At 41.0% G+C, this 26,327-nt stretch overlaps 1 protein-coding gene across 2 annotated transcripts in view; it reads left to right on the forward strand.

The window, feature by feature from the left end:
* Positions 1-15,501: 15,501 nt before the first annotated feature.
* The window catches only part of TOPAZ1 (testis and ovary specific TOPAZ 1), a 67,717-nt gene continuing 56,891 nt past the window's right edge, over positions 15,502-26,327 (forward strand). Inside the window, exons 1-2 of one of the 2 annotated variants that reach the window (XM_068557900.1) lie at positions 15,502-15,851; positions 16,308-18,774. In XM_068557900.1, the coding sequence (XP_068414001.1) occupies positions 15,503-15,851; positions 16,308-18,774 (2,816 nt within the window). In that variant the 5' untranslated portion in view covers position 15,502. The remainder of the gene's footprint in view (positions 15,852-16,307; positions 18,775-26,327) is intronic. The other variant, XM_068557901.1, reaches the window with a different exon arrangement.

Below are 26,327 nucleotides of genomic sequence, written 5' to 3' on the forward strand. Positions count from 1 at the left end.
CAATGAACTAATGCATGCAGCATCAAAGGCTAATAATACCACAGAAGGAGAGGTGAGCAGACATTATGTGCTTCCCAATGCAAAAACACATTGCCGCCTATGAAATTATCTTGCAAAAAAAAAGAACCTGAATTGGACCGTCTCAAAATTCAGAGAACAGAAGACAGTGACAAATTACACTATAGGGATACCATCAGCAAAATCCAATCTATGGGAAACTTTAGAGCAGGGGTCCCCAACCCGCAGGCCACGTATCGGTAGCCTTCTGTGGCCTGTTAGGAACCGGGCCACACAGCAGGAGGTGAGCGGTGGGCGAGCAAAACTTCATCTGTCTTTACAGGCACTCCCTATTGCTTGCATTACCGCCTGCGCTCCACCTCCGGTCAGCATTATGGTGAGTTGTATAATTATTTCATTATATCTTACAACGTAATAATAATAGAAATAAAGTGCACAATAAATGTAATGAGCTTGAATCATCCCAAAACCATCCCCCACCCCCAGTCCATGGAAAAATTGCCTTCCACGAAACCGGTCCCTGGTGCCAGAAAGGTTGGGGACCACTGCGTTAGAGGACAAATGATTCAATTTCTTCAAATTGCAAAACGAAAAAGGGAGGTGGTGGAAACCTGTAGTTTAAAAGATTTCAAAGACATTTATTTCTAAGAAGCAAGCTAAATTACTGCATATAAGGATGCACATTTTGGAGTTAAAACTATAAAGAAAAGCAACAAAGAGCTGTGACTGCACAGGGCACAAAAGTGCTGCCAAAATAGATGGCAAAGGTGTATTTCTCGACCTGGGTAATGATTGCAAGGGCATTTGTTTTATAATTTATTAAGCTATATTTTATGTGGATTTTCTGTTCCTGTTTTACAACCAAAAAAGTGGTGGGAAAAAGAGATACACGTGATCAACGGGGTTCACATCGTTTGTCAGAGAAAAAATCTCCTAGAAAACAGTAAGAAAAAGACAGCCAACATAAGAGAAAAATGAGCAGAAGACTTGAAGAAGCACTTCACAGAAAGAGAATATCCAAATAGCCAATAAGCAAGACAAGTGCTGAAGCGAAATACAAATTAAAACCACAATTAGGTACTGCTACATGCCCACCAGAATATATTTTAAGTGTTGGCAGAGATGTACAGGGACTCTGAAATTGCTGGTGGGAATGTAAATTGGTACAACTGCTTTGAAAATAATTTGGAATTATCTGATAAATTTAAGGACACACATCCAGTGAGAGCTGCGAAATGTTCAACAGCCAGCTCTCTGGAAGCAAAGCCCTAATTTATAGTGTTTGCTGATTTCCATGGTGTAAAAACTAGGAAGTGATGAGTCTTTTTTAGAAATATAATTAATTGCAAGTATATATAATTTAGTGTTTAATAAGAGCTGTGTTAATTACAAAATTCCTGAAAATTTAACGTTTGGCTTCAGGGGCCAGCATGAGCTACGGCATATATATTGCCATGGCCACAGCCCATGACCCAGAAATTCCACAACACCCTAGAAAACGTGTTCATATGTGCACATACAGAAACATAGTCTTGGTCTGTAACTGTTCAAAACTGGAAATAACCTACTACCCAATAATAAATGAATTCAATAACTTTGGTTTGGTCATACAATGAAGTTTATTATACAACAATGAAAAAAGCCTGGAGTTACATGGAACAGTATAGATGAACTTTTAAAACAATGTTGAGTAAAAAGTAGACACAAAAGAATACATCATTACAACTCGGTTAATATAAAGTTGAAAAGCAGGCAATGCTATAGTGTTTAGAGACATACATATAGGTAACGAAACTGTAAAAGCAAGTCAAGAAAATGCTGTAAAACACAGGATGGTGACTATCTTTGCTTGAAGAGGCAGGGCTGTGTTCAAGGCACATGGGTTATCTAGGGTGCTGAAATGTTGCTTCTTGAACTGATGGTGGTTACCCAGACCTTCACTTAAGCTGAAAATGTGTTCCAAATACTTTTCTGTATGTGTGCTGCATTTCTAAATACGTTTCTGTATGTGTGTTGCATTTCACAATTTTTTAAAAAGTTAAAGTGAATAGAAAATTGTCTCCCAGCATAACTTTCAAGGTGCAGCAAAAGTTAGTATCTGAAAGGCACCGTAGAGAAATGCAGAAGGCCCAGCAGAGAGCAAGAATCCAAAACCTGGCCACAGAGCCAGCGGCCACGAGCAAGACTGATTCTCTCCAAATCATTTCCCTTTGCGAAACTGGGCCTGTCACCACGCACTGGCCCACTTCATGGCATGACCATAAAGATAAAATGTTGATGGCTTAAGCACTAGAGAAATACATTCAAGGGAGGCTTGTGATTCAGTGATGAACTTGAGGGGCAATGCAGGCGTGAATCTCTGCCCTGCTCCAACCCACTGAGAGGACACCCCTCTGGGCCTCAGTGCCCTGATCAAGTATCCTGCAGTGGCAACAAGCCCTTCCTTGTAGGGCTGGTAAGGGGATATTAAACACCATGTCCCACCTAGAGCACACTCAGATCGTGATTCTTTAACAAATGTATAACCTGTATGGAACAAGCATTACATAGATGCGGGACCACAACTATTCTTTTGTTTTCCTCTGTCCCTTCAGACTTCCTACAGTGAGGAGTAATATTCTCCGGAGCCTGGATGAAGACTTGGGCAGGATGAGAATTTTCTGGTCACTCGCAGATAGTCCTCTGTTGCTCTTAGCCATAGATAATCTCGATCACAGAAATTAAAGTGTCTAGCCCCTCGCGATGCTCTTGGTCTCGACGACCGTGGTTGTCAGTTGGCTCTGCACTGTCTCCCCTCTCCGCTCATTCCTGCTCCCAGATGGAAGCCTCCAGTGGGAAGAGGGATCCCCTTTCTCCTTGCCCCTCTTTTCCAACTCACTGCTCTTCCTGTCCCCCTTTGCTTTTCCTCCCTTGCTGGTTGTCTCAGAGAGAAGCAGTGGTCAAAGTCATCTCTCATGGGCTGTGCAGAGCCTCCTCTTGTCCCTGAACCTGAGCAGGTGCATCTATTTTCCAGGTAGTCCTTGAAACTGTTTCCTTAGCCACCAGGCACCCAGCCTCCTCCTCCTAAGGACACCCCATCCTATGAGCTGACTCTACGAGACATGACCAAGACTCCCTCATGTCCACTCTCCCCTGTATGGTCCCACCTGGTGCAAGGTGGACGCTGTCCAGTCTCCCGCCCAGACTAGTTCTAGGAGCGCAGACCTATCCCCACCTGGCCAGCCTACTGGCTCCACTACCAAGGCAGAGAGTCAGCTCTTTCCCACTCTGGATTTTCTGGGGTAGCAGGGCGTCAGGCTCACTTTAGTTTTCTGAGGCATGGGTCAGGCCTCAGTTCTGGGTCTCCCAACTGGATGGAGTCCAGATCAAACTCCCCAAGTGGTTTCCTGGAAGCCACCCTTGCTGGGCGTACGTCAGAAAATATCTCCTCACAAAGGGAAAGGATTCAGCAGAGCGGCAGCTCTCTCCCTTGAATAGCCATTTGAGCTACCATAAACGTTAACTGACTGTTACTTCTAAGGCTCGACCAGTGGCCAGGCATCACACTGAGTGCTGGGAGAAGAGAGATCAATAAGACACTCTCTTGGCTCTCGAAGAGGAATTGTTCTTCCTCGGGGTCTCTTGAACCTGCCACTTGCTTTTCTAGTGTTTCGCTCTAACACAAGGGGCTGTGGAAAGGCCCCTCTGTTTGGTTACCTTCTTCCTGCATGCTCAGCTCTTCCAGATCAGCCTCCCTGAGCCTCGACTCTGACAGTCCCACGATTCCACAACTGCTCAGAAAGGAGATTTCAGGCCCCATGCATCCAACGAACGTGTACTCTGGGCCAGGCACTATTTTCAGCAGGAGGGATACAGCAGGGCGTGGAGGGAGACCCTGGTCCAGCTGCGGGCTGGAACAGACCGACAGTGAACAAGCACACCATATGGCACGTGCTGGAAGTGCCAGGAGGAGAATGAAACCAGGGAAGTGCCTGGGAGTAATATCCCATCTTCGAGTGGCGCCAATGTTGGAGTTTACTTAAGCCCTGTGATCCTGCAGAGCAGGGAAGGTTAAGGAAACCCCACCCACTCCACCCTTTGTGTTCCAGAAAACTGCCAACTGCAAAGAACCACCTTTTCCCCCATAACTGAGATAAGACTCCCAGGGGCCTCTTATTTACCCATGACAAGGCCAGACTCTCAAAATTCCCTTTCTTTGCCCCATAATTAACTGAACTGTTTGTCCTCACTGATCAATTGTAACAAAATGCTTGTCTACCAAACTTTGGTTAAGCTTCTCTCCTCCCTTTAGGTTCCTGAACTTTGGCCCGCCCTCACCCTGAGCCAGCATACGACCCCCCTGAGAACAGGCTGGCCTCAGGGTCAGACATTCTCCGATCTATCCGATCATGCCACCCCGTCATCCCACTAACCCAAACCTGGTTGCTTCTAGCTTTATTTACTCCTCTCTGTAAATAATCTCTTGGAATCAATCCATTGACACCGGCTAGATCAGCCACGTGTTTATGTGTAATATGTGAAACAATGTACTTTCCCAGTGTGTGAACTACACTACTACCTTATTCTTATTTTATTTATTTATTCTATTCTTATTTTAAAATTTAAATTATATTAATGAAGATGATATAAAACTAAAAGTTCAAAAATAGACCCACAGACATAGGAAACAAACTTACGGTTACCAAAGGGGAAAGGTGGGGAGGGGTAAATGAGGAGTTTGGGATTAACAAATACACACTAATATATATAAAATAGATAATCAACAAGGACCTACTGTGTAGCACAGGGAACTCTACTCAATATTTTGTAACAACCTATAAGGGAAAAGAATCTGAAAAAGAATAGATATATAGAGACATATGTAGATATAGATATATGTATAACTGAATCACTTTGCTGGACACCTGAAACTAACACAACATTGTAAAACAACTATACTTCAGTAAAAAGTAAAATAAAATAAAATAAAAATAAATAAAATTAAAAGTTCATCTTCTCAGTTGTACTACCTACCTTTCAACTGCTCAAGTGTTACATGTGGCCAGTAGAGACAAGAGCATTCTTTAGAATATTGAAGTTTATTCATTTAAATACTGAATTAAAGATCATTTGGATTGAAATATTTAAGTATATTGCAAAGCACCTGCCCATATTAAGTTTTTTTGGTGATTTAGATCATTCATTTTTTTTCTTTAATATTTATTTATTTATTTATTTATTTATTTATTTATTTATTTATTTATTTATTTATTTATTTTGGCTGCCCCGGGGCTTAGTTGCGGCATGCAGGCATCTTAGTTGGGGCATTGGGACTTCTTAGTTGCGGCATGCATGCAGGATCTGGTTCCCTGGCCAGGGATCGAACCCAGGCCCCCTGCATTGGGAGCACGGAGTCCTACCCACTGGACCACCAGGGAAGTCCCTAGATCATTCATCTTTGAACTGTGTATATAAATCATGGTACTGGGTGTACACATTGTACATACAGTGGTTTCCTATCCCTTTGATGTTTACTGTGTTTTTGATGTTTCCCAAGAATCCAAGCGCTCATCTGCTTTTAGTATAATTTTCCCATCTGTGAAATGGAGATAACAATACTATTAACTATCTCATAAAGTTAAATGATACAGTGAATATAAACAACTTAGAACAGTACCTGACACATAGAAAATACCCAATGAATATTATGTATGTTTAAATTACAGTAAATCAACTATACTTCAATTAAAAAATAAACTTAAAAACAAACTTTTTGCCCAACTCTGGAGGCACTTGTAGATCTTATGGTCACAGTGTTCTCTCCATTGTAATAGTCTCTTTCTCCCCTTGCAATAATCCTTTTGAACAGAAGTCTTTCCTTGCTAAGTCCAGATGTGTTTCTTATTTGGCTTGGTCAGGGAGAGTCTCTTTCCGCAGGAACATTTCAGCAGAGATGTGAGGAAGTCAGGGCGTGGAGCTGATCAATTCTGGTGGGAAGAGACATTCCAGGCAGGGGGAGAGCAAATACAAAAGCCCCAAGGAGAGAACACACTTAGCATGTTCAAGTGACAATGAGAAGACCAGGGGGTTAGAGCATCACAAGGAAGAAGAAGGTGATCAAATATTAGGGCAAAGGGATGCCAGGGACATGATTATGCAGAGCCTGTGGAACATCAGAAGGACTTGGGATTTTATTTTAAATGGGACGGTACCCAGTGGAGGATTTGGAGGCAGAGACAACTTGCATTTTACTGAATCAACTTGACTACCATGTGAAGAATAGCGGGGCAAAATTAGAAGTAGGGGAATAAGTTAGGTTTTTTTTACAGTAGTCTGACAAGAAAGATGGTGGCCTAACGAGGGGACAGAAGTGGTGGAGATGATGAGAAACGGTGAGATCTGGGATGTTTTTAAGGAAAGCAGACCGAGTTTGCTGATGATTGGATGGGGGTGGAGAAGTGGGCCGGTGAGAGAGAGGATCCCAGAATGAGTCTAAGGTTTTTGACCCGAGTAACTAAAATTATAGAGTTGTCATTTACTGAGCTGATGAAGCTATGGGAGAAGTGGGGGAATCAAGGGTTATATTTGGGGAATGTGAACTTAAAATGTCAATTAGATATCATCTAAGCTGGGACAGAGCCCAAGGCGAGGACCTATGTGTAAGTCATTTACTTAGGAGATGCAGGGGCCAGTGGTAAGAATAGGGAGAGTGAGACCAGGACGGAAGAGAGGCCAATAAAAAGGTGTGCTATCCACTGCTATATATAAAAGAGATAACTAATAAGGACCTACTGTATAGCACAGGGAACTCTACTCAATACTCTGTAATGACCTATATGGGAATAGAATCTAAATTCAATCTAAATCTATGGATATATGTATACGTATAACTGATTCACCTTGCTGTGCAGCAGAAACTAACACAACATTGTAAATCAACTATACTTCAATAAAAATTAATTTTTTTTAAAAAAGGTGTGCTATCAAGGTAGCTGCCATGTGCGCTGATGGCTCAAATCTTCAGAGATACCTGAGAAAATATACCAAATGCCCCCAGGATCGTCTGCCTGAAGGGCAGGAGGCAGGAACATTTTTTCCGCTAGCTCCCCACCGCTGCTGGCTGAGAGTTTCTCCAGGCATGCTAACATCACTGCACTTTCTAGCTGCCCCTGCCCTGAATGAAGCCAGCTGTCTGTTGTGGGGGCACTGGAGGAACCCCTGGGGCAGGAAGGGAAAACTCTTGGTGACTGCTCTCTGCTAAATGAGTCGAACCCTGCAAGGAACTGTTTATCCCAGCCACTTGATCAAAGGCATGGACAAGGGGCTTCGAAGCAGAACATTGGGCTGGAGATATGAAGTCATCAGTGTATATGTAAACATATAATATTCTCTTGAGTGGGAAAAAGGCTAAATAGGAGGAACACTTCCCTGTCACACTTCAAATCAAACCATTTAGACAACCATCCACTCTATCCATTGGTGAGCTTGATTTTGACATAGTAGCTACCAGCAGAGCCCCCTCCTCTCTGAGGTTTTCCCATAATGGAAAGTGAAATGGGAATTCCCTCCTCCACAAATGATATAATAGACTACAATATTGGCTCTAATTCAACTGGAAAATTTGAGAGGCATAAATACAAGCTCCCTTACAGAGATGCTAGAACACGGGCACATGCACCACAGACATCCTTAGACAAGTGTGCAGCCCCATGCAGAAGCAGGAGAATAAATTTGTGCTTGCCTCGATCTCTCTCTCAGACCAGAGGTGACGGTCTCCTGAAGAATGGCCACTTGGAAGTGCGGGCAACTCAGCTGCAAGCAGTGGAATCACTTAGGAAATGACTGAATCACAGCACTTTTAAATTACTTAGCTTTCCCTGCCTCACAGTAGTAAAATGAAGAGGTTAGACTGGATGATTTCTGAGGTCCTGTTCTGCTGACAAATTCCCATTGTGTTCCATTTTGGACTTATTACATTGAGTAATTGACTTCATCTAACTCAGTGACACAATCAAAGGCTCTTAAACAGCATGGAGTTCCTGGAGCCAAAGAGCCGTGCGTCATCCTCGGCTGCTCTGGATCTGGCGCCCTCTAGTGTACAGAAAGTTAATTGAGTTTCCAAGTCCGGGCTTTTAATATCTGAAGTAAAATATTTGGGACCCATTGGCCAGTTTTGAAATCTTTGATTCTTTTTCCCCCTAGAGGTAAAACAGGATTATAGATTTGTTTTTCTTACATTTAAAGCATTCCAATATGTTATTCTCTGCTGAATATAAGATTGGGTGATATTCCTGGATGGAAGATTCACAATCTAAAGTCGAATAAGAAGCTACCCCTGGTGAAAATATTGGAAATACTTAGGAGAAAGAAAAGCGACCATGTCTTGGGAGAAGACCATGGTTATTCTTGCATAATTTAGACATTTATTTCAAGATGGCAAAATAACATTTCCTGCTATCGTGGCAGAACAGAAGTCTTTCCTTTTATCCCCTTTGTTCCTTCATCCACACTTTTAGTTACAGAGGGGTTCTCTTACCAAGAAAAAAAAAATTACTTTAAGTATCGTAAACAGAGGAATATAATGCAGGGGTAGAAGAATTGAGAAAACAAACAGGGTTTGATGAGGTGCCCAGAGATCAGTAAAAACAGAAGGGCACTGCTACTCTGAGGATGGAGGGTAAAGGGACCTCAAGGCACCTGGCTGAAACTACACCCCAGTGAGCCTGCCCAACAAGACCTGGAGGCCCAGAGGAGATGCAACTGCTGTCTCATAGACAGACTGAAGCAGAGGAAGATCTGGGGAAACGTCTCCCTTCTCCATTCTCCTACCAGTGTCCTTCATTGACCAAATCTCACCCATGATCCAGAAGCATGGAAAACACAGGCTGAGGGGCTAGCCCCTGTGATTCAGAGCAGGGCAGAGGCAGAGAGTGGAATTTCTCTGAGTTCAAACTGACCAAGAACTGGCACAATAAAGAGTAGAAGTTTTGATGTCAACACTGATAAATATTAGCCATAGAGAGGTTTGTAGACCATGGATCTATAGGGCTAGCTTCATGGGCACACAACCTGTGTAGTTGCACAGGGTGCCACACTTAGTTTAATACTCTGCTGTCTCTGTCTTGAAATCCTTAAGTTTGAACAAAGGGCCTCCAAAAAGTACATTTTCATTTTGTACTAAGCCTCACAAATTGTGTAGCCAGTCGTGTGCATGAATCATCTACAACTTATAGCTGTAGAATGCAGAGAATGTGGCTCTGCTGTCATCTTTCCAGCATAGAGCTAGGACCTGCCATGCACAAGGGACATGGTTGAAGCAGTGATCCTGAAGCTGACTTCAAGGGCTAAGCAGTAGTGTCGATCAGGATCCAGGGACAAGGGGAAAGGGGTAGAAAATTAAAAGGGGGGGAGAGGAACTAGAAGAGAAGGGACTCCCAAAGGGCTGACTCTGAGTGGACTGAGATGCAGTCCAATAGATATGGGTAAATATTCTGCTCCGTATTCTGGACTCCCAAGTGTATGAGATCTGCCACCAGGAAGATTGAGTCTTTTCTGATAAACAACTGTGCCTGCCCTTTCCAGACACTGCCAAGTACAATAGTAGGATTATGATAATCATTTCACAGAAGAAAACTTGTATAAACACACCTAATCTCCTCAAGTTTTCAGTGAAAGCAGTTTAGTATGAGGAATTTTAAAACTGTAATAAAGATTATAATTTTCTTATTCAGAACACTCAGGGAGCTTGATTTTGCAATTTCCTATGCTACTAAGCTCTTCCCATTTCTCTTTTATGCATTGCTCAACAGTTACGGGCTTAAGTCTTTAAATTCCTGGGCCTATAGCCGACCTTAAGACCATCTGTTTTTATTAAGACCAAGGAAGCTGGACTCCTGAATTTTTATTTTTATTTTACCAAGATCTTAGTAACAATGTTTATTTTGAAGGTAGTAAATGTCAGAATTATATAGGATTTATCTTTCAATATAGAGGTTTTTATTTAACAAATCTAGTTATTGTTTACAATCTGCTAGGCATTGTTAGAAGAGCTTTACAAATATTAGCACATTTAATTCTCACGAGAACTCCTTAGAACTCCACCTTCTATAGCATCTTCAACAAGGAACAATAAACTTGTATAGAAATTACAGGACAAAGGAAAGCAGTTTTAGGTGTCTAAGGGTGGCAAATTGGAAGAAGGTAAACATATGGGAGGAAACTAATAGAGTAAGTTTTATTTGCAGATTCCTCTAGTGCCATCTCCAAGCTTATAAGAGTCTAGAGTCATCTCCAGTAAAGGAGAATTTATATCTTGCCTCCACACAGAATTGAGGGAGGGTAGAGAGTTTTTCCTGCATTTCCTGCTGCTTAATTGCCTTCAGCTCAAGAAAATGTTTATGTCGAAGAGGCATAGCTTGGGATGACATATTCTGGTTTCCTTCAGGAGGTGCTCTTATTTCATTTTACAGATGAGGAAACTGAGGCACAAAGTGAACTTGGAATGAGCATGTAGCCTGAAATCCCTAAAATAACTTTTTCTAAATTCTGTTATTCTTAAACTGTCTTCCCTTTTACTGGAGGTATTCGCAAGCAGAAAGAAACAAAGTTCCTAGATCTTTTACACCTCCTTTACCTAAGTTCTATTTTCTAGAAGCTCCTCAGGATATTCCACTCATCCAAACTGCCACAGTACTCACACTCTCTGCACCATACCTACCATCCTTGAATGCATAACACACATTGTGTTCAAAATCACCAACTTCCTCTTTAAACACACAAAATGCAAAGATTAAAAGAAGGTACCAGAATTTCCCTGGCGGCGCAGTGGTTAAGAATCCGCCTGCCAATGCAGGGGACCAAGGAAGCTGAACTCTTGGTGGTGGGTTCAATCCCTGGTCCAGGAAGATCCCACATGCTGCGGAACAACTAAGCCCCTGCACTGCAACTACTGAGCCTGTGCTTTAGAGCCTGCGAGCCACAACTACTGAGCCTGCGTGCCACAACTACTGAAGCCCACGCACCTAGAGCCTGTGCTCCACAACAAAAGAAGCTACCGCAATGAGAAGGCCGTGCACCGCAACGAAGAGTAGCCCCCGCTGCCTACAACTAGAGAAAGCCTGGGCGTAACAACGAAGACCCAACACAGCCATAAGAAAAGAAGAAAAAAAATAAGGTACCTGCCCTGAGAGGGACATACAAGTAAACAGTTGAAAGTGACGAGTTTGCAGGCAGAAGCACCTGACCCCTCCAAGTGTAAGGAGAAAGTTAGGCGGGTAGCTTCCTTGAGGGGTGATCCTTGCACTGAATCTTGGAGGGGAAAATGTACTTCACCAAGCAGACAAGCAAAGGAAGAATTTCCAGGACCAGCATGTAGAGAGGCAGGCTGTTGGGGAAGCTAGTAAAGTAGCCTTGTTCAGGCTTCAGAGGCAGCACCAGGCCTCTCACTGACCGGACGATGATACTAAAGCTGGCTGCATGCCAAACTGCTGAGCTACACCCAGGCCAGCAGGGGTGGCACCAGCACACATCTTAAACCAATAGATAAGATAGAGTCAGTCATGGGACTTCTTGCACCTTGAGGGTCTGGCCAGCCCCCGGGATCCAGAACATTCCAAAACTTACCAGAGCTGCAAACTTGCACATAGGCTGATTGTTATCATCCTGCGGCCTGGTGCTAAAAGCTGTGCTCCTTCGAGTGGCAAACTGAAGTCTTACCCGTGGGGTGGACGCACCACCAGGACCTTCCCAACTGGGACTCCAGATTGCTGTTCAAGGGGCTTCCCAGCGTTGCTTGGATCTGAATGTAGGTGCTTCCCCAATTTGGAGATGTATAAACCTCTGTCTTTACTATTCTCTCTTAGTTAGTTATACTATTCTTTTCTTAATTAGTATACTGTAATTTGTTAATTCAATAAACTCTCTCTAAATTCTTGTTTAACTGAGTGTAGAGTGGTTATTTTGCCAGCTAATCCTATGAACCTTGAAACCAAAAGTAAGGCTTTCAGCAAAACACAGGCATTGAACAATTCATCTCAGGACTTAATGAAGCTCAGGTTCTTTATGTCTCAGCACAGAAGGAATTCAGTGAGGAACAAAGTGGTAAGAAGTGGATTTATTAGTATAGGATGCTTGTGGATTTATTAGTATAGGATGGATTAGTATAGGATGCTTGTGAAGGGTACAAGCGGGCAGGCAAGAGAGCTCTGCCCTGATAACTAAGTGGGCTACATTTTTATAATCCAAGGAAAAGTGGGGAGAGGGAGAAGACCACCTTCTTCCTCATTCTTTGAGTAGACAGCAGGCTTACATCATTAGCTCCTCCTTCATGTCATGGGGCTATTCAAATCAGCATAAGAGTGGTAACATACAGTAAAATATGTTAAATCATCTCAGGTTTCAGTATAATGAGGGTCTTCTACTTCGGAATGTCACCTTTCCCCTCTATTCCTGTCCTTGGTACGTGCAGAGGTGCATGTCCTAAGGATCATTATCTTGCTGACCTCGACCAGCAGGATGCAGGTCTCATTTTTTCACTTAATGGCCTGGGGCATATCTCGTGCTTTTGCTAGGGGAAACACTGACTGAAACTGCCCACCCTGGCCAGGCAAAGACTAACAATTTGCATGAGTTATTTTAGGACAGGAGATCCTGGTAAGGAACACGTAACTAACAAGCCACCACCAACCGGAAGAATATGGGAAAGGTCAAAAGGAGAGAGGAGACTCCAGTCCACATGTCCTACCAACCTCCCAAAATCCTCCTCGCTGGAATCCATCTTGGCTGAGCGATGTGCCCACCACCAGAAAGGACCCTGAGTCAGAATGATTGGCCAGAAACAACCCAGAAACTAATCCCATCACCATAAAACCTGAGACTGTGAGCCATGTGGCAGAGCAGTTCTCCTGAGTTCCCTTACCTTTCTGCTCTCCACCTGGGCACCCCTTCCCAATAAAGTCTCTTGCTTTGTCAGCACGTGTGTCTCTTCGGACAACTCATTTCCAAGTGTTAGACAGGAGCCCACTCTCGGGGCCTGGCAGGGGTCCCCCTTCCTGCAACACTTTTATTGCATGGTTTCATTGTTAAGCAGGTCTGTCTTGTTTCACAATGTTCTGATTACTTTCTTGAGTGGTCATTAACTTACAATGGTCTCCCAAAGTTCCTTCTCTATCTATAATCCCCTAGTGGGGTTTCTAAAGCTACCTGTGTAACTATCCTACTCTATCTCTATCAGCATGATGGATCATATGGAATCTAGGGAACTTCAGTAGTAGTCCAATGTGGTTTAAGTGCAGGCAGGCAAGGGCATGTGTGCTGTTAAAAGATAGCACCCCCCCAATTAAAATTGTTACTGAACTTGGGTCTGCTCACCCACAGCACAGCAAAGCCAATTTACTGACACCATGTTGTAGTGAAGGAAAGTACAGCATTTATTTGCAGGGCACCAAGCAAGGAGTACAGGCAGCTTATGCTAAAAAAAGAGCCAAACTTTCTGATGGTCTTCATGGAAGAATTTTTAAAAGCAACATTTAGGGGTGAGGACTGCAGGATGCATGACTTTCTTCTGATCGGTTGGTGGCGAAGTAACAGAGTGGTGTTCCAGGAATCTTAATCATCAGTCTTCTGGTTCAAACTAGTCTGGGTTCTATGTGCTTTTGCTCAGTCTGAAGTTACCATCCTCCACCTGGGTGGGCTACTTAGTTCCTGTAGAACTCAAAGATATGTATCAGATTGTTCTGTATATCCCTTGAGGAGGAATTAAGACTCTGCTTTATCGATGCACTATTGTTTCTTGCACTACTGTTTTCCCTTTGCTTCTACATTCCCTCACTTCCCTAATTAGTAACTGTCTGAATCTGCCCTTTTGGAACTCAGGGGAAGCCTATAAACAAGAAATGGGGACACAGAAAGCCTTTTGTAAGCAGGAGGGCCCCACAGGGTCCTGCTCAGTTTCAAAATCATGACTGTCATATAGATGTAAAAATGAACATGTTAAAGATTTTGTTTCTCCCATCAGGCGGATTTTATAATCGCCACTCAAAGGGTGAGTCCAAAGAACAGACACGTTTATAGACCAGGAATATTGAAATGAATGTGCAAGCGGAGGCAAAACTGGCTTCTTCCACAAGGAGGGGGAAGTCCTCTGAACTTCTGTAGGAGAGAATTTGTGTATCTATAGACCATTATTTTGCAATGCTACCACTCATTTACAACTTATATAGTTGTAAAATATCTCCCATAGAATCAGAATCAGATAATGCAGAAGGATGACTCCTGTGCATAGATTTCCACTGAAGCACACCTTCTCCCCTACAGTGGCAGTAAGAGAATCAACTATTCAGGGGCCATATCAGAAAGAGCCACAAATACCACAATAAAGAGTTTGGGGGCTTCCCTGGTGGCGCAGTGGTTGAGAATCTACCTTCTAATGCAGGGGACACGGGTTCGAGCCCTGGTCTGGGAAGATCCCACATGCCACGGAGCAACTGGGCCCGTGAGCCACAACTGCTGAGCCTGCGCGTCTGGAGCCTGTGCTCCGCAACAAGAGAGGCCGCGATAGTGAGAGGCCCGCGCACCGCGATGAAGAGCGGCCCCCGCTTGCCACAACTAGAGAAAGCCCTTGCACAGAAACGAAGACCCAACACGTCCAAAAATAAATAAATAAATAAAATTAAAAGAGTTTGGACTTTCTGTTAGTTTCAGTCTTTGAGCAAAGGAGGTTCATGAAAGGTCAAGCTGGGAAAGGCCAAGATATCCTTTCATTGGAAGGGCATGGCCTGGCGGCAGGTGGAAGCTGACTGAAAAGGCACAAGAATGGAGGCACGAATAAAATCTAGGAGGTTGATGCAGTAGGTCAGAGTCTGTAAGCCAGAGCCAAGGCGAGTGGCTGACAAACAGAGAAAGTCAAATCAAGCGGACCTAATGAACGTGGATGCGAGGGATGAAGTGGAAAGTAGGGTATCTCTGATGGTTTCTAGGTTTCCGACTTAGACAACTGGGTAGAGGGTGACGCATCCACCAACACAAGAGGAGCAAGCCCGTGAGGAAAGATAAGGTCAGTTTTGCACAACTTAAGTTTGAGGTGCGTATAGGATGTCAGGAAGGCATATGGAAAGGGACCCCCCAAGAGACTTGGGGCGGAGTTAGAAGCCACTCGGTTTTTGCGCGCAACCAGGCGCGAGAGGTGGCCGGGGGGGGCGGTGGGGGGGAGAGTCCGGCCTCCTGGAAGGCTCCACCCCCAAGCCCCGTAACGAACCGCGGAGAGGCTGGCTGCAAAGGCTCGAGGTCCTCCCGCCCGTTGGGCCTTGCCGCGCTTGCCCCAGCCAGGCATCGCGGACCCCACTTCCGCTTCCGGTCGCCGGGTCTTGGCGGCTGGGCGCGGCGGGTAGGGGCGGGGCGGGGCTGAGGGCCGCGGGTGCCTGGCGGCCGGAGCAGCTTTTGCGAGGCCGGTGGGCTCCTGCGAGCGGGCGTGGCGGGCCTCGGTGGGCAGACGGGCGGCCCGGGGCGGATGCTGCGGTCGCGGACCTCGGGGCCCGCGACGGCCCCGGGGCGTGAAGGCGATGCGCGAGGCCCGAGCAAGAGAGGCAGGCGGCCTGGACCAGGCAAGGCGGGAGGCTGTGGCCCTGAGGCCCGGGGGCGCAAGGAGAGCAGGCAAAAGAGGAGGATGGTGGCCCGAGCGTCTGGCAGAGAAGAGGTGGAAAATGACAAGTCGGGTGAGGCGTTCGGGGCTGGGAAGGCCTCAGCGAGGCGGCGAGTGGAGGGGCCGGGGGGCCAGGTGGGCTGTTCAGACCCTTCGGACCGGCTGGGCTTAGAAGCAGCGAAGGAGGCGGAGCTCCCCTTGCAATCGGGAAGACACAGTAAGGAAGCACGCAGAGGTCACTCCCTTTCCAGCCTTTGCACCCCTTCTCCTCCACCCGTGTTTTACCACTAGCGTTTCACTTGAATCTACGTGGGCTTTACTGATGCACACGGTTGACCCGGAGAGAAAAAAACAGGAATTCGCTTAAAACGTGTTTGTCCTGTTAGGATCCCTTGCTCAGAAGTTCTGTAAAAGGAATTCCTACTAGTGATTCACTTTGGCTTGTATGAAATGATGATGCTAGAGGTTATTCAGCTGCCTTAGAATTTATACAGGTTTATACAGGACCTTAATAGAAATTAGGTCTTTGATTTAAAAACAAACGTATATTTCCATACAGCTATTCAGGGAAATAAAAATGGATGGCTTCACAATTTTTTTTTATTTTAAAGTGGTATTGCTTTTTCCTCCTCAATATAAAATCTTTTCTGGTATGTTTTGTTGTTTTGATCAGCCAAGGAAAAAAGAAAAGTTACTGAAGCCTCAAGTGATCATCCACAGCCAGGGATTGACCTGGTAAGAAAGGAATCATTAACCAGTTCGGAATCTTTCCAAACAGTGGAATGCAGTGAATTTCAAAGTATGGCTTTCTTGCAGTCTTTGGGTAAGGAAGGTTTGGTAAAAGGTATTAAAAGAAGAATTCGAATTAAAAAATTTAAAAGCTTAGAACGCCCATCTCTCAAAATAACTGAAAATAAGGCTACACAAAATAGTAAGGTTGAATTCCAAGATGAACTGTACAAGAATACTCCAAAATATTCTTGTAACAGCTTGTCACCTGGAGTAGAAAATAATTCCATTTTAAAATTACATGATTGCAGTTGTTTCCCCCATTCCAAGGGTTGTAATGATGAAAATAACCTTGCATATAAACCTGATGGTGGATGTATGCATGTACCAGAAAATTCCTCAGAGTTAAAGAAAGAAAGCCCTAGGAGTCTTGCAGATAAGAGTGACAGAAATAATATTCCTCAACTTTTACAAACTGAAGAAAACTTAATGGGAGTAAATCAGTTATTACTTGAAGAAAATGATTCATACCAAAGTAAAAATAAGGGCTTGCTTTCCTGCCTTCAAAGTGAAAAAAATAAACATTCATTAGAGGAGAGCAGTGTTGGGAGAAAACCCAGAAAAAGGATGAAGGTGTCTGAAAAAGGAGATGAAATGGTTATTAAGATGAAATTCTCTAATGTGTATAACAAATCTGAACTGGTGTTACAAGAAAACAAAACAGGTGCTGAAGGTAAAGAAACAGAGACTTTAGTGGCTAAAAAAAGTCCTTTAAAAGTTTTGAGAAAAGTAAACAATAACACGCTGTCACCAGTGGATCATTTATTAAGTCTTCCAGAAACAGGGAAAAAAACAAGTCATGAACACCATGTAAATCCTATGTTTCAGAAAACTCTTGAGCCACTTTCAAAAGAAGAAAAAAAGAATGCTTCAGAGCCTTTAGGATGTAAGAGCATGGATCCAGAGGAGTATTTTAAGTGGATGAAAAACTCAATAGTGAAGTCACCTAGCGATTGCCATCCTATTGAAAAGAGAGCTTCGAGGGAAGACTCGAAGAATGAAGCTGAAGAATCTAAATTTAGCTGTCACAGAACAATACCAATGACTGGCAAAAGAACTTGGCCTTGTTATTCATGTGCTAGAATATCTGCCCAGTGTTGGAAAAAGACTTCCTTGCCACAGTCAAATAACTTTCTTCCTGGGTCTCAGGAAAGTTTTAGGCAAGATGATTTTCTTAAACACCAAGCAAATCAAACTCACTTAACTGACTCCAAATTGATGCTACAAAGTTCTGTAACAGAAACAAGCAGTGACTCTTCAAGTAGAGAGAAATTGGATTCTAATTTAAATTGTTTATCTTCAGTCTCTACAGTGGAACCTACTTTAATGGTTATAAAGGAACCTATCATCAATGATAATAAAAAAATGAAGTCAGAGAAACTAAGCAGAAGTGCGTCAGAGGTAGTTTCTAATACTACTGAAGATACTCCATTAACTAATGTGACTCAAAACTTAACAGGAAGTAAAAAAAAAGATAGAGGGAATTTAACAAAACTGAATTTGACAGTGGCTTCCCAGGATGGCCAGGAAGCAAATAGCTCTACAGGCAAAACTATTCATCGAAAAGCATGCATTGCTAAGCAAACACTGGTTGTTCCAGACTTCGTTAAGATGTTGAACACAGGACGGCTGACTAATTTTAAAATTCCCTTACTTAAGAACAAAACAGAAAAAAGAAAAGAAATAAATGCCAAGTCATCAGAGAGAGAAGTATATAGTCCCCTAGAACTTCTTGACAGTTTATCTGGAGCAGAGGTAAGGCAGAATAGGACTAAAGAAAATGTCACCACAGTAACTTCAGGACCTCAATCTTTGAGCATACAAAACAGTGTAATTCCAGTGCAAGCTGGTTCTGACTCATACTGCAGTAAGAATTCCTGTATTATTTCTCCAGGCTTTTTAAAGCAAGGTAATGGTAATAAACCATCTAACCACATCTCTGAACCAGGCAATATTGTTTCTAATAAGGAAGCTGTTTCTTTCACAGTTGAAAATAATACTATTTCTTGTGATCCTGGGTGTATAAAGAAAATTCCTGCCTTCTGCTCTAGTGAACAAGAAACATTCAAAGCAGTTTCCTCTGAAGTTAGTGGTAGAAAAATGACTAAGAACTTTTCAGAAATTGAAGTGGGGTTTCCAGATATTCTTAAAGCATATGAAGATGATGTCCTCTTAATTGATGTAATTCAAGATGACCCAGACCTCTTTGGAGTCTCCAATGAAGGGGAGCTGTCTTTTACTTCCGAGGTTCCCATGATAAGCCAGGAGCCCAGTGTTGCCGAAGAGCACCAGTCAACAGACTCCAAGCACATGGAACTTCCAGAAAAAAAAGAACCAAGTGATGACTTGAGGTATGCATGTTCAAGTATGCCTTTTGGTACAGATTATTGTTGCAGGTTTCAAAAGCACTTTCTGCTCTTAGGTGTCACCGATTTATTCAGTGATCATTGACGCTCCATTATTTTTTTAACCCAGTTATTTATTAAATGTAATATAGTGTATAATTGCTGAGACCTGGAAATGTCATTAATGCTGAAACTTAGAATCAAAATAAAACAATTATATATATTTGAAATTATAATGGAGCAGATTAGCTGTTCAGAATTTTAAATGGTGGTTTATAAAGTGGCTTTTAAAATTACTGAGATTGCTTCTTTCAAAAGTCAAATTTATTTTCATATGTTTTTTAATAATTGTAAATATACAGATATGCTTTTATTTCAGTCAAGTTATGTATTAAGAACAGTGCTATGTATTTTAACCCATTTTCACTGGCTTCCTTGTTAGATAAAAAATCCATTTTTCAGTGACCAGAGAAGCCTTGGAAAAGTTTATTTGAATTAGAACTTGAAAGTCGATCAAAAGTGAAACTAATATTCAGAGGGGAAAAGCACAAAATTTTTTTCATGGTTTTACTTTTAAGGTGATGGTTTTATTTTTTTTAATTTTTTTTTTTTTTTGAGTAAATGTTGCTTTATTATCAGCAAGGATAGAATAGGCATCTTGGTTAAAAGCAAGTAAAGGTGATTCTTTTTTTTTTTTTGCCACAAATAGTAGAGTTCTTATTTATTTTTTTTTGAATTTTAGAATTTTATTTATTTATTTATACAGCAGGTTCTTATTAGTTATCCATTTTATACATGTTAGTGTATATATGTCAATCCCAATCGCTCAATTCATCACACCACCACCACCCCACCACCACCACTTTCCCCCCTTGGTGTCCATACATTTGCTCTACATCTGTGTCTCTGTTTCTGCCCTGCAAACCGGTTCATCTGTACCATTTTTCTAGGTTCCACATATATGTGTTAATATACGATATTTGTTTTTCTCTTTCTGACTTCACTCTGTATGACAGTCTCTAGATCCATCTAAGGTGGTGGTTTTAAGTGATGACTTAGCCCCCAAATAGAGTGAGTTTGCCTGAATCAACTTTAAATGGAGCCAAGTAATAACCTTCTTATTCGGGAACTTGACCTATCTGATTGGCCTAAATTTTATTTACTATTATGTCATATTTTACTAAATTTTTATAATTCTTTAAGCTCTAATTTATATTTGTATGTTACAGTACTTGAATATTGGAATGTTCTGTGAACAGACTCGAAACATGAACACTTTCCACTAAGATTCAATAGTACATGACTTAAATTTATCTGGTATTCATAAATTTTAGTTACTTTTGTGATATTACATTCTTCCTGATGTTCCTAGTGTGACAAGAACTTGTAACTTATCACCAAATAGAGTACTTTCTGTATCCCAAAGGAAGGACCAAGAGCTTTATCTGTTATTTTTTAAAATCGTCCATAATGAGGATGGTAATCTGCCCATCTTGAGGTGGAAAAAATGAAGATGACAAGTTGTCAGTTGTCCAAATTCACACTGCTAGTAACAGAATCTGGATTTGAACTATCTTAGTTTAAAATGAGTGGTCAAGAACTTAACCTTTATAGTCTGACCTAGGTTTTTGAATCTTTTCCTTTCCCTAATAGCTCTGTCACCTTGTAGGCAAATTATTGATATTTTACCTTATCTGTAAAAAGGGAAGGTACTTGCCTCTCAAGGTCGTGAGGATTAATCAATGAAGGGATGGGAAAGGTTTTGGTGTAATACTGAGTGAATAGTAAGAGCTCAATAAAAGGTAGTTAATTAAAGGTGGTTTTAACTCTTGTTATACCATGCTTCCTTTGAGGATTACAAAGAGAAATTAGAGCAAAACCTACATTCAAAGGCAAACATCTCTGTTAGCTAACAAGATGTTGACAATGAACTGCAGTTGAAGGTAGAAATGTTGTAAACTGGGCATAAAGTTTGTTTTTTATACTTTTTTTTTCTTTCTTAGGATAATGGCTGATTTTATAAAAATGATACGTGTTCATTATATTAAAAGTGTAAGAGGGAGGGAATCTCACCACCCAAAATAACAAACTAATTACTCAAAATTTGTATGCCTATCTAGGCATATATGTGGATATAATTTCAGAAAAGTTGGATCATGCCACTTTTTAGTAAAAAACATTTAATTTTACTTACGTTTAACTTGGGGAAGGAGGGACTGAAGTGAAACTAAAGGAACTGCTGAATCAATATACTTCTTTACAACAAGAAATTAGTTCTTAAAAGTCCCTCCCAAGTTAATAAGAAAGATTATTTAAAAGTTTGAGTTTTGTTATCATGACTTTTAAAAATTGTGTTCTAACTTCAGACAGCAGCATTTGCTTTCCTGGTATAAAAGACAAACCAAGTATCAAATTTACTTCAGAAAATTTTTCTGTTATTGTAACTTCATTTCCTTTTATGGCAGGAGCACCAATTATACTTGTTTTAGCTCTTCTTTTTCTTTCATCTCTGCTTCTGAAGTTTTGGTTTTTAAATAAACTTTAAAATTTCCTCAGTAGTTATTTTAATATTTTCATTTTTCTGCACTGGAAATACCAGTTTTACAGTCATCCACAGTGCTAGGATAAACCTTAACAGGGAAAAATGGACGCATGATCACCAGAGGGGCTGCTAATAGTTATACAGAAAATTGTTAATGGTTCTGGAACTAGATGAAGCTTAAAATATAATTTCTAATGTCAGCTCTCTCCCTTTTACCAATCAGTTGCTAATTAGTACATTACTGTTTCCTCACTCTACGACACTGAGAGGTTGAAACCTGTTAGAATGAGTTTCTGTTTTACAGAAATAGAAATTGAAGATGGGAGGGCTATGCCCAGAAATTGTCAGAAGCTCTGGACTACCTCTTATTGGTAAAACAGGTAGACAAACATGAGTTAATTTGTAAGGTATTTAAGTTATGTTAGAATACTTGTTCATTGTCAATCTCCACTGTGGGGGAAGTCCATATTAAAATCCAAAGCATTAGAAGCATATTAGAACTAATTCCCTAAGACTTGAACTGATGAGCTTAGACATATATAATGGGTGAAATAGGTAAAACTTTTGAATTAGCCTGTAAGTATAGTTAGAGATCTGAGAATGTCTGTAATAGTCAGTGCTCTACAGTTAATCTGTACTAGAATATAGGATTATGTTCAATCACATATGCTAAAATATCAGTCGAGTGATATTATACAGTGGATCACTGAGATTTTAAGAATCTGCCAGATATTCACGGGAATTACTATATCGCTGGGGAAGTGGGGACTAATGTGTTTGAAACAAAAATATGTAAACTGAGGTACAAGAACACTAGTAGTTTAGAAAAGAGGGTTGAAAGGGCCTCTTGGAAAAGCCAAAATTTGTACTGATCCTTAACGGTTGGATTGATTTAGATTAACAAGGGGGAAGAAGGAAGAAAGTTTGGAGAGGTAGAAAAATAATGAAGAAAATGTGGGCAAAAGGTAAAGGTAGCTATGAATATGGTTGTGCAGGGCAGATTATGACTTCTTCAGACAGAAGTAGGAGCCGTTCTCTTTTCCCACAGCACCTTTTGCTACCTCACTTATGGCACTGATTTCATGATGATATAATTTACATCTCTCACCTGCTAATACTATTGGACTTCTTTTTTTTTTACTTTTCTTTTTTCTCTTTATTTCCAAATTTATTGAGACATATTTGACATATTTGAGACATATTTGATATATAACTTATGTAAGTTTAGAGTGTACAATTTGATGATTTGATATATGTATTTGTTGCAAAATGATTACCTTAATAAGGTTAACTGACACATTCATCTCTGTTCCTATGAGTTCTTTCTTTTAGATTCCACATATAAGTGAGATCGTACACTATTTGTCTAGACAAAATGAAAAGGCAGCCTATGGAATGGGAGAAAGTATTTGCAAATCATATATCTGATGAAGGATTAATATCCAAAATACATAAGGAATTCATACAACTTAATAGCAAAAAACCAAATAACATGATTACTTTTTTTAATCTTCACGTAGGTAGGAACTCAACAGATTGAGTCAGCCACCTAAGAGCCTTGAACAGGCCTGATTACACAACAGGAATCAGAAAATTTAACTTTAGCCAACAAAACATACACTAATCTAGTAGACCTTAATAATTTTGATAAAATATGTTTTATTTGCCCATTTTATTGTAAACACAGTTATTAGTCTTGTTTTATTTTCTTTGTAGATGCAACATTTAATGAGTTCAGTGAAGTCTTGAGAGGAGAACATATTTTTTGTTACTGAATACAGGCTAATTTTCATCTTGGTACCCGCTGATGTAAATACAGTTGCACAAGAATATATACTCTTGTGTATATTCTCTATTTTTCTTTCTTTCTTTCCTTTTTGTTTCTGGTGTTATCCTCTATAATAAGTTCTTGGTTTAGAGTAGATATCTCAGACACTTTTCCATGGGAACATCATTTTCTCTTTGTGTGTGTGTGAGACAGATATTTAACTTTTGTGTACCATACCTTGTATTCCATGGCTCACATAAACTGTTGGACTCCTTGAGGGTGGGAAATGTCCATGTCTCATTTGCCTTTGTAAACCCAGTCACTCATACATTGAGGGAGGGGAGAGAATTAAGGTTTCAATTCCTACTATGTTGTAGGCTGTTTCTCAAGCATTGGAATATATGTAAATGGAGACAGTGAATCCTTTTTTTCTAAAGCAGATAGATGTTTAAGAATAGTAAAAATAAGACTTGGTAAGTAGGGTGATACCAGACTAAGAAGGTTGGAAAATTAGGCATCAAAATTTGAACTTGGTATAGAATTGGTGCTGGTGATCAGTTTGGATCATTTATACCACCTTTGCAACTTGGACTTCAATCCGTGAAAAGCCATTGTACATTCTAGAGCCGGTAAATAATAAACTTCTGGGGGGGGAAATACCTAGCACCACTGTACAGAAAATAAAAGCCTATTACTTTTGCTCAGGCATTTGAGTCCCATTAGACCATGCCTAGCATGGATCTATCCTGGGTAAACTATATTGTCTCAAGAAATCCACCCCACTTACTTTCTCAGAATCTTGGGGAATCAGTTTGTTCCCCAAGAGATTGGCCTCTGTCACCAGGTTTACAATACCAAATGACCAAAAACAAAACCAAAAAATGGTTTCCAGCAAAAGTGAAGGTCATTCTCTTTCTTTCCCTCATATATTTAGACTCCTTGGCCTGTCTTTCAAGAAGCTCATCTTCCTCCATTCTCCCTTTCCACTGAATATCTGAGGCACTCTAACTATAATGCACAATTGTACACTTAATTGTAAGAACTGACATTTAGTGTCTACCCTGTGCTGGATACATTACTTATGCCATTTCATTAAGTAGAACAATTCTGAGATTGAAACTGACCCTATCTTTAAAATTGAGTCAAAGTCACTAACTTTCCAAAGGACACACAGCTAGTAAGTATCAGAGCTGAGATCTGGACACAGGGCAACCTGCTTCAAAGTCGATCTCCCCTCCCCAGAACAGCATGCTGGAAGAGTGGCACTTTGGTTCTTTACATGGCTTCAAATCCATTATTCTGTAGACTGCCACAGAACATTATTTACTTTTTGACCCCTTTCCTCTCTCATCTCGTCCTCCTCTTTATTTTTTTTTATTAATTAATTCATTTATTTATTTATGGCTGCATTGGGTCTTCGTTGCTGCACACGGGCTTTCTCTAGTTGCGGCAAGCAGGGGCTACTCTTCGTTGCGCTGCGCAGGCTTCTCATTTGTGGTGGCTTCTCTTGTTGCGGAGCACGGGCTCTAAGCACACGGGCTTCAGTAGTTGTGGTGCACGGGCTTAGTTGCTCCACGGCATGTGGGATCTTCCTGGACCAGGGCTTGAACCTGTGTCCCATGCATTAGCAGGTGGATTCTCAACCACTGCGCCACCAGGGAAGCCCTCATCCTTCTCTTTAAAGTAGCAGGTGGTGCAGTATGAAGAAGTATCGTTCTGATTTTTACTTTTTTCTCTTTTGGACCACATAAACCATTGTTTGTTTTTGCTGAAATAAATGGTACTGTACTTGATGGAGTTATTGTTTGTAATATCAGGAGACCGAGCACCTCACATCCTGGCATCAGGCTTGGGAACCTCTGGCCCAGTGAATTGGATACTGTAATATTTCTGGTTTTGGCTACTGTTATGTGCAGAATAATTGCCCCAGTAAGTTTATGGTAGTCCTTTCCACAAACAATATGTGAATGTGTAAATAAGTGAACATTGACTGCATTCAGCTAGTCAGCACCTCAAAAGGAAGCAATAACATTCTGAATTTTTCTTGGACATTCTGAATTTTTCTTGGGAATTTTTTCTGAATTTTTCTTGAGCAATAACATTCTGAATTTTTCTTGGGCAATAACATTCTCTTAGTTTTCAAGCTTTTTCTGGTAATAATTATTCTAGGGCTGTCATCTTCAAACCTGTTTGTCAGTTACCCGTACTAAAGATACATTTTACATTACAGTCTGGTACCTACCTCTGAATATGTAAGACAATAGATTTATAAAAATAGTATTTCCCTTACTACATGTGGTCTAGTATCGTATTTTGTATTTTATTCTGTTTTATTTAAAAATCCTGGTTGGAACCCATTAAATTTCATCACCCCCTTGAAAAATGCTCTGTTAGAGGATAAACCTGATGTAATCTATGTAGTTCTTCAGAAGCCTCTCTTATTCTCCTCTCCTTTTTGCTCAGATCTTCTCTTTTGCTTCCCTGTATTCTGTAGCCTCACCCAAGTCTGTTTCTCTCCTTTCCTCCTTCTACCCTTCATTTTTCCCCCTTTCTACTCCACTAATGCAAAGCTGTAATGTATTTATGGGGGGTTACAATTTTATTTTTCCTAATCTAGATGAATTTAAGTTTTTCGTATCTCTTTGTGTCTTGCAAATTCAAAACAAAACTAAATTACTTCTAACAAGAGTGGCATGTGCAATTTTACCTTCCTTGTAAGTTACTTATTAATAGTAAAAAGTTTCTCACTCTTATGAACTATACCAGCAGTATTAAAAATACTATTGTAATACTTTGAAATTAAAGCAGTACACTTGCTATACTTATTTACTTTTTTGGGTTTGGGTTTTTTTTTTTTTTTTTAAGGAATAACCTTCTGTGTGTCTGGGCTGTACCTATTTGTGAATGTAACTTTCACTATAATTAGAAACAGCCCTCAATTCTCCTCTATTTATTGAGTCAGTTAATCCTATTCATGCTATTACCTTGAATATCTCTGATGGTTTTTCCTTTCTCTCAATTCTCACTGCTACTATCTTATTCATATTTCTTCTAAGTTATTGCAATTAGCTCCTGGTTAATCTTCCTGAACTCTCTTAGTATATCCTCCTCCACAGTAATATTTTGAAGTAGAAATTGATCTGCCAGTGACTGCTTACAGCGCTCCGGTGGCTTTCAGCCACCTGAGGATGGAGTCTAAATTGCTTGGCATGGCTTTTTATGGCTCTTTGGTGGATCTGCATCCATTCT

This window comes from Eschrichtius robustus, chromosome 12, assembly GCF_028021215.1.
Source record: "Eschrichtius robustus isolate mEscRob2 chromosome 12, mEscRob2.pri, whole genome shotgun sequence".
Taxonomy (NCBI): Eukaryota; Metazoa; Chordata; class Mammalia; order Artiodactyla; family Eschrichtiidae; genus Eschrichtius; species Eschrichtius robustus.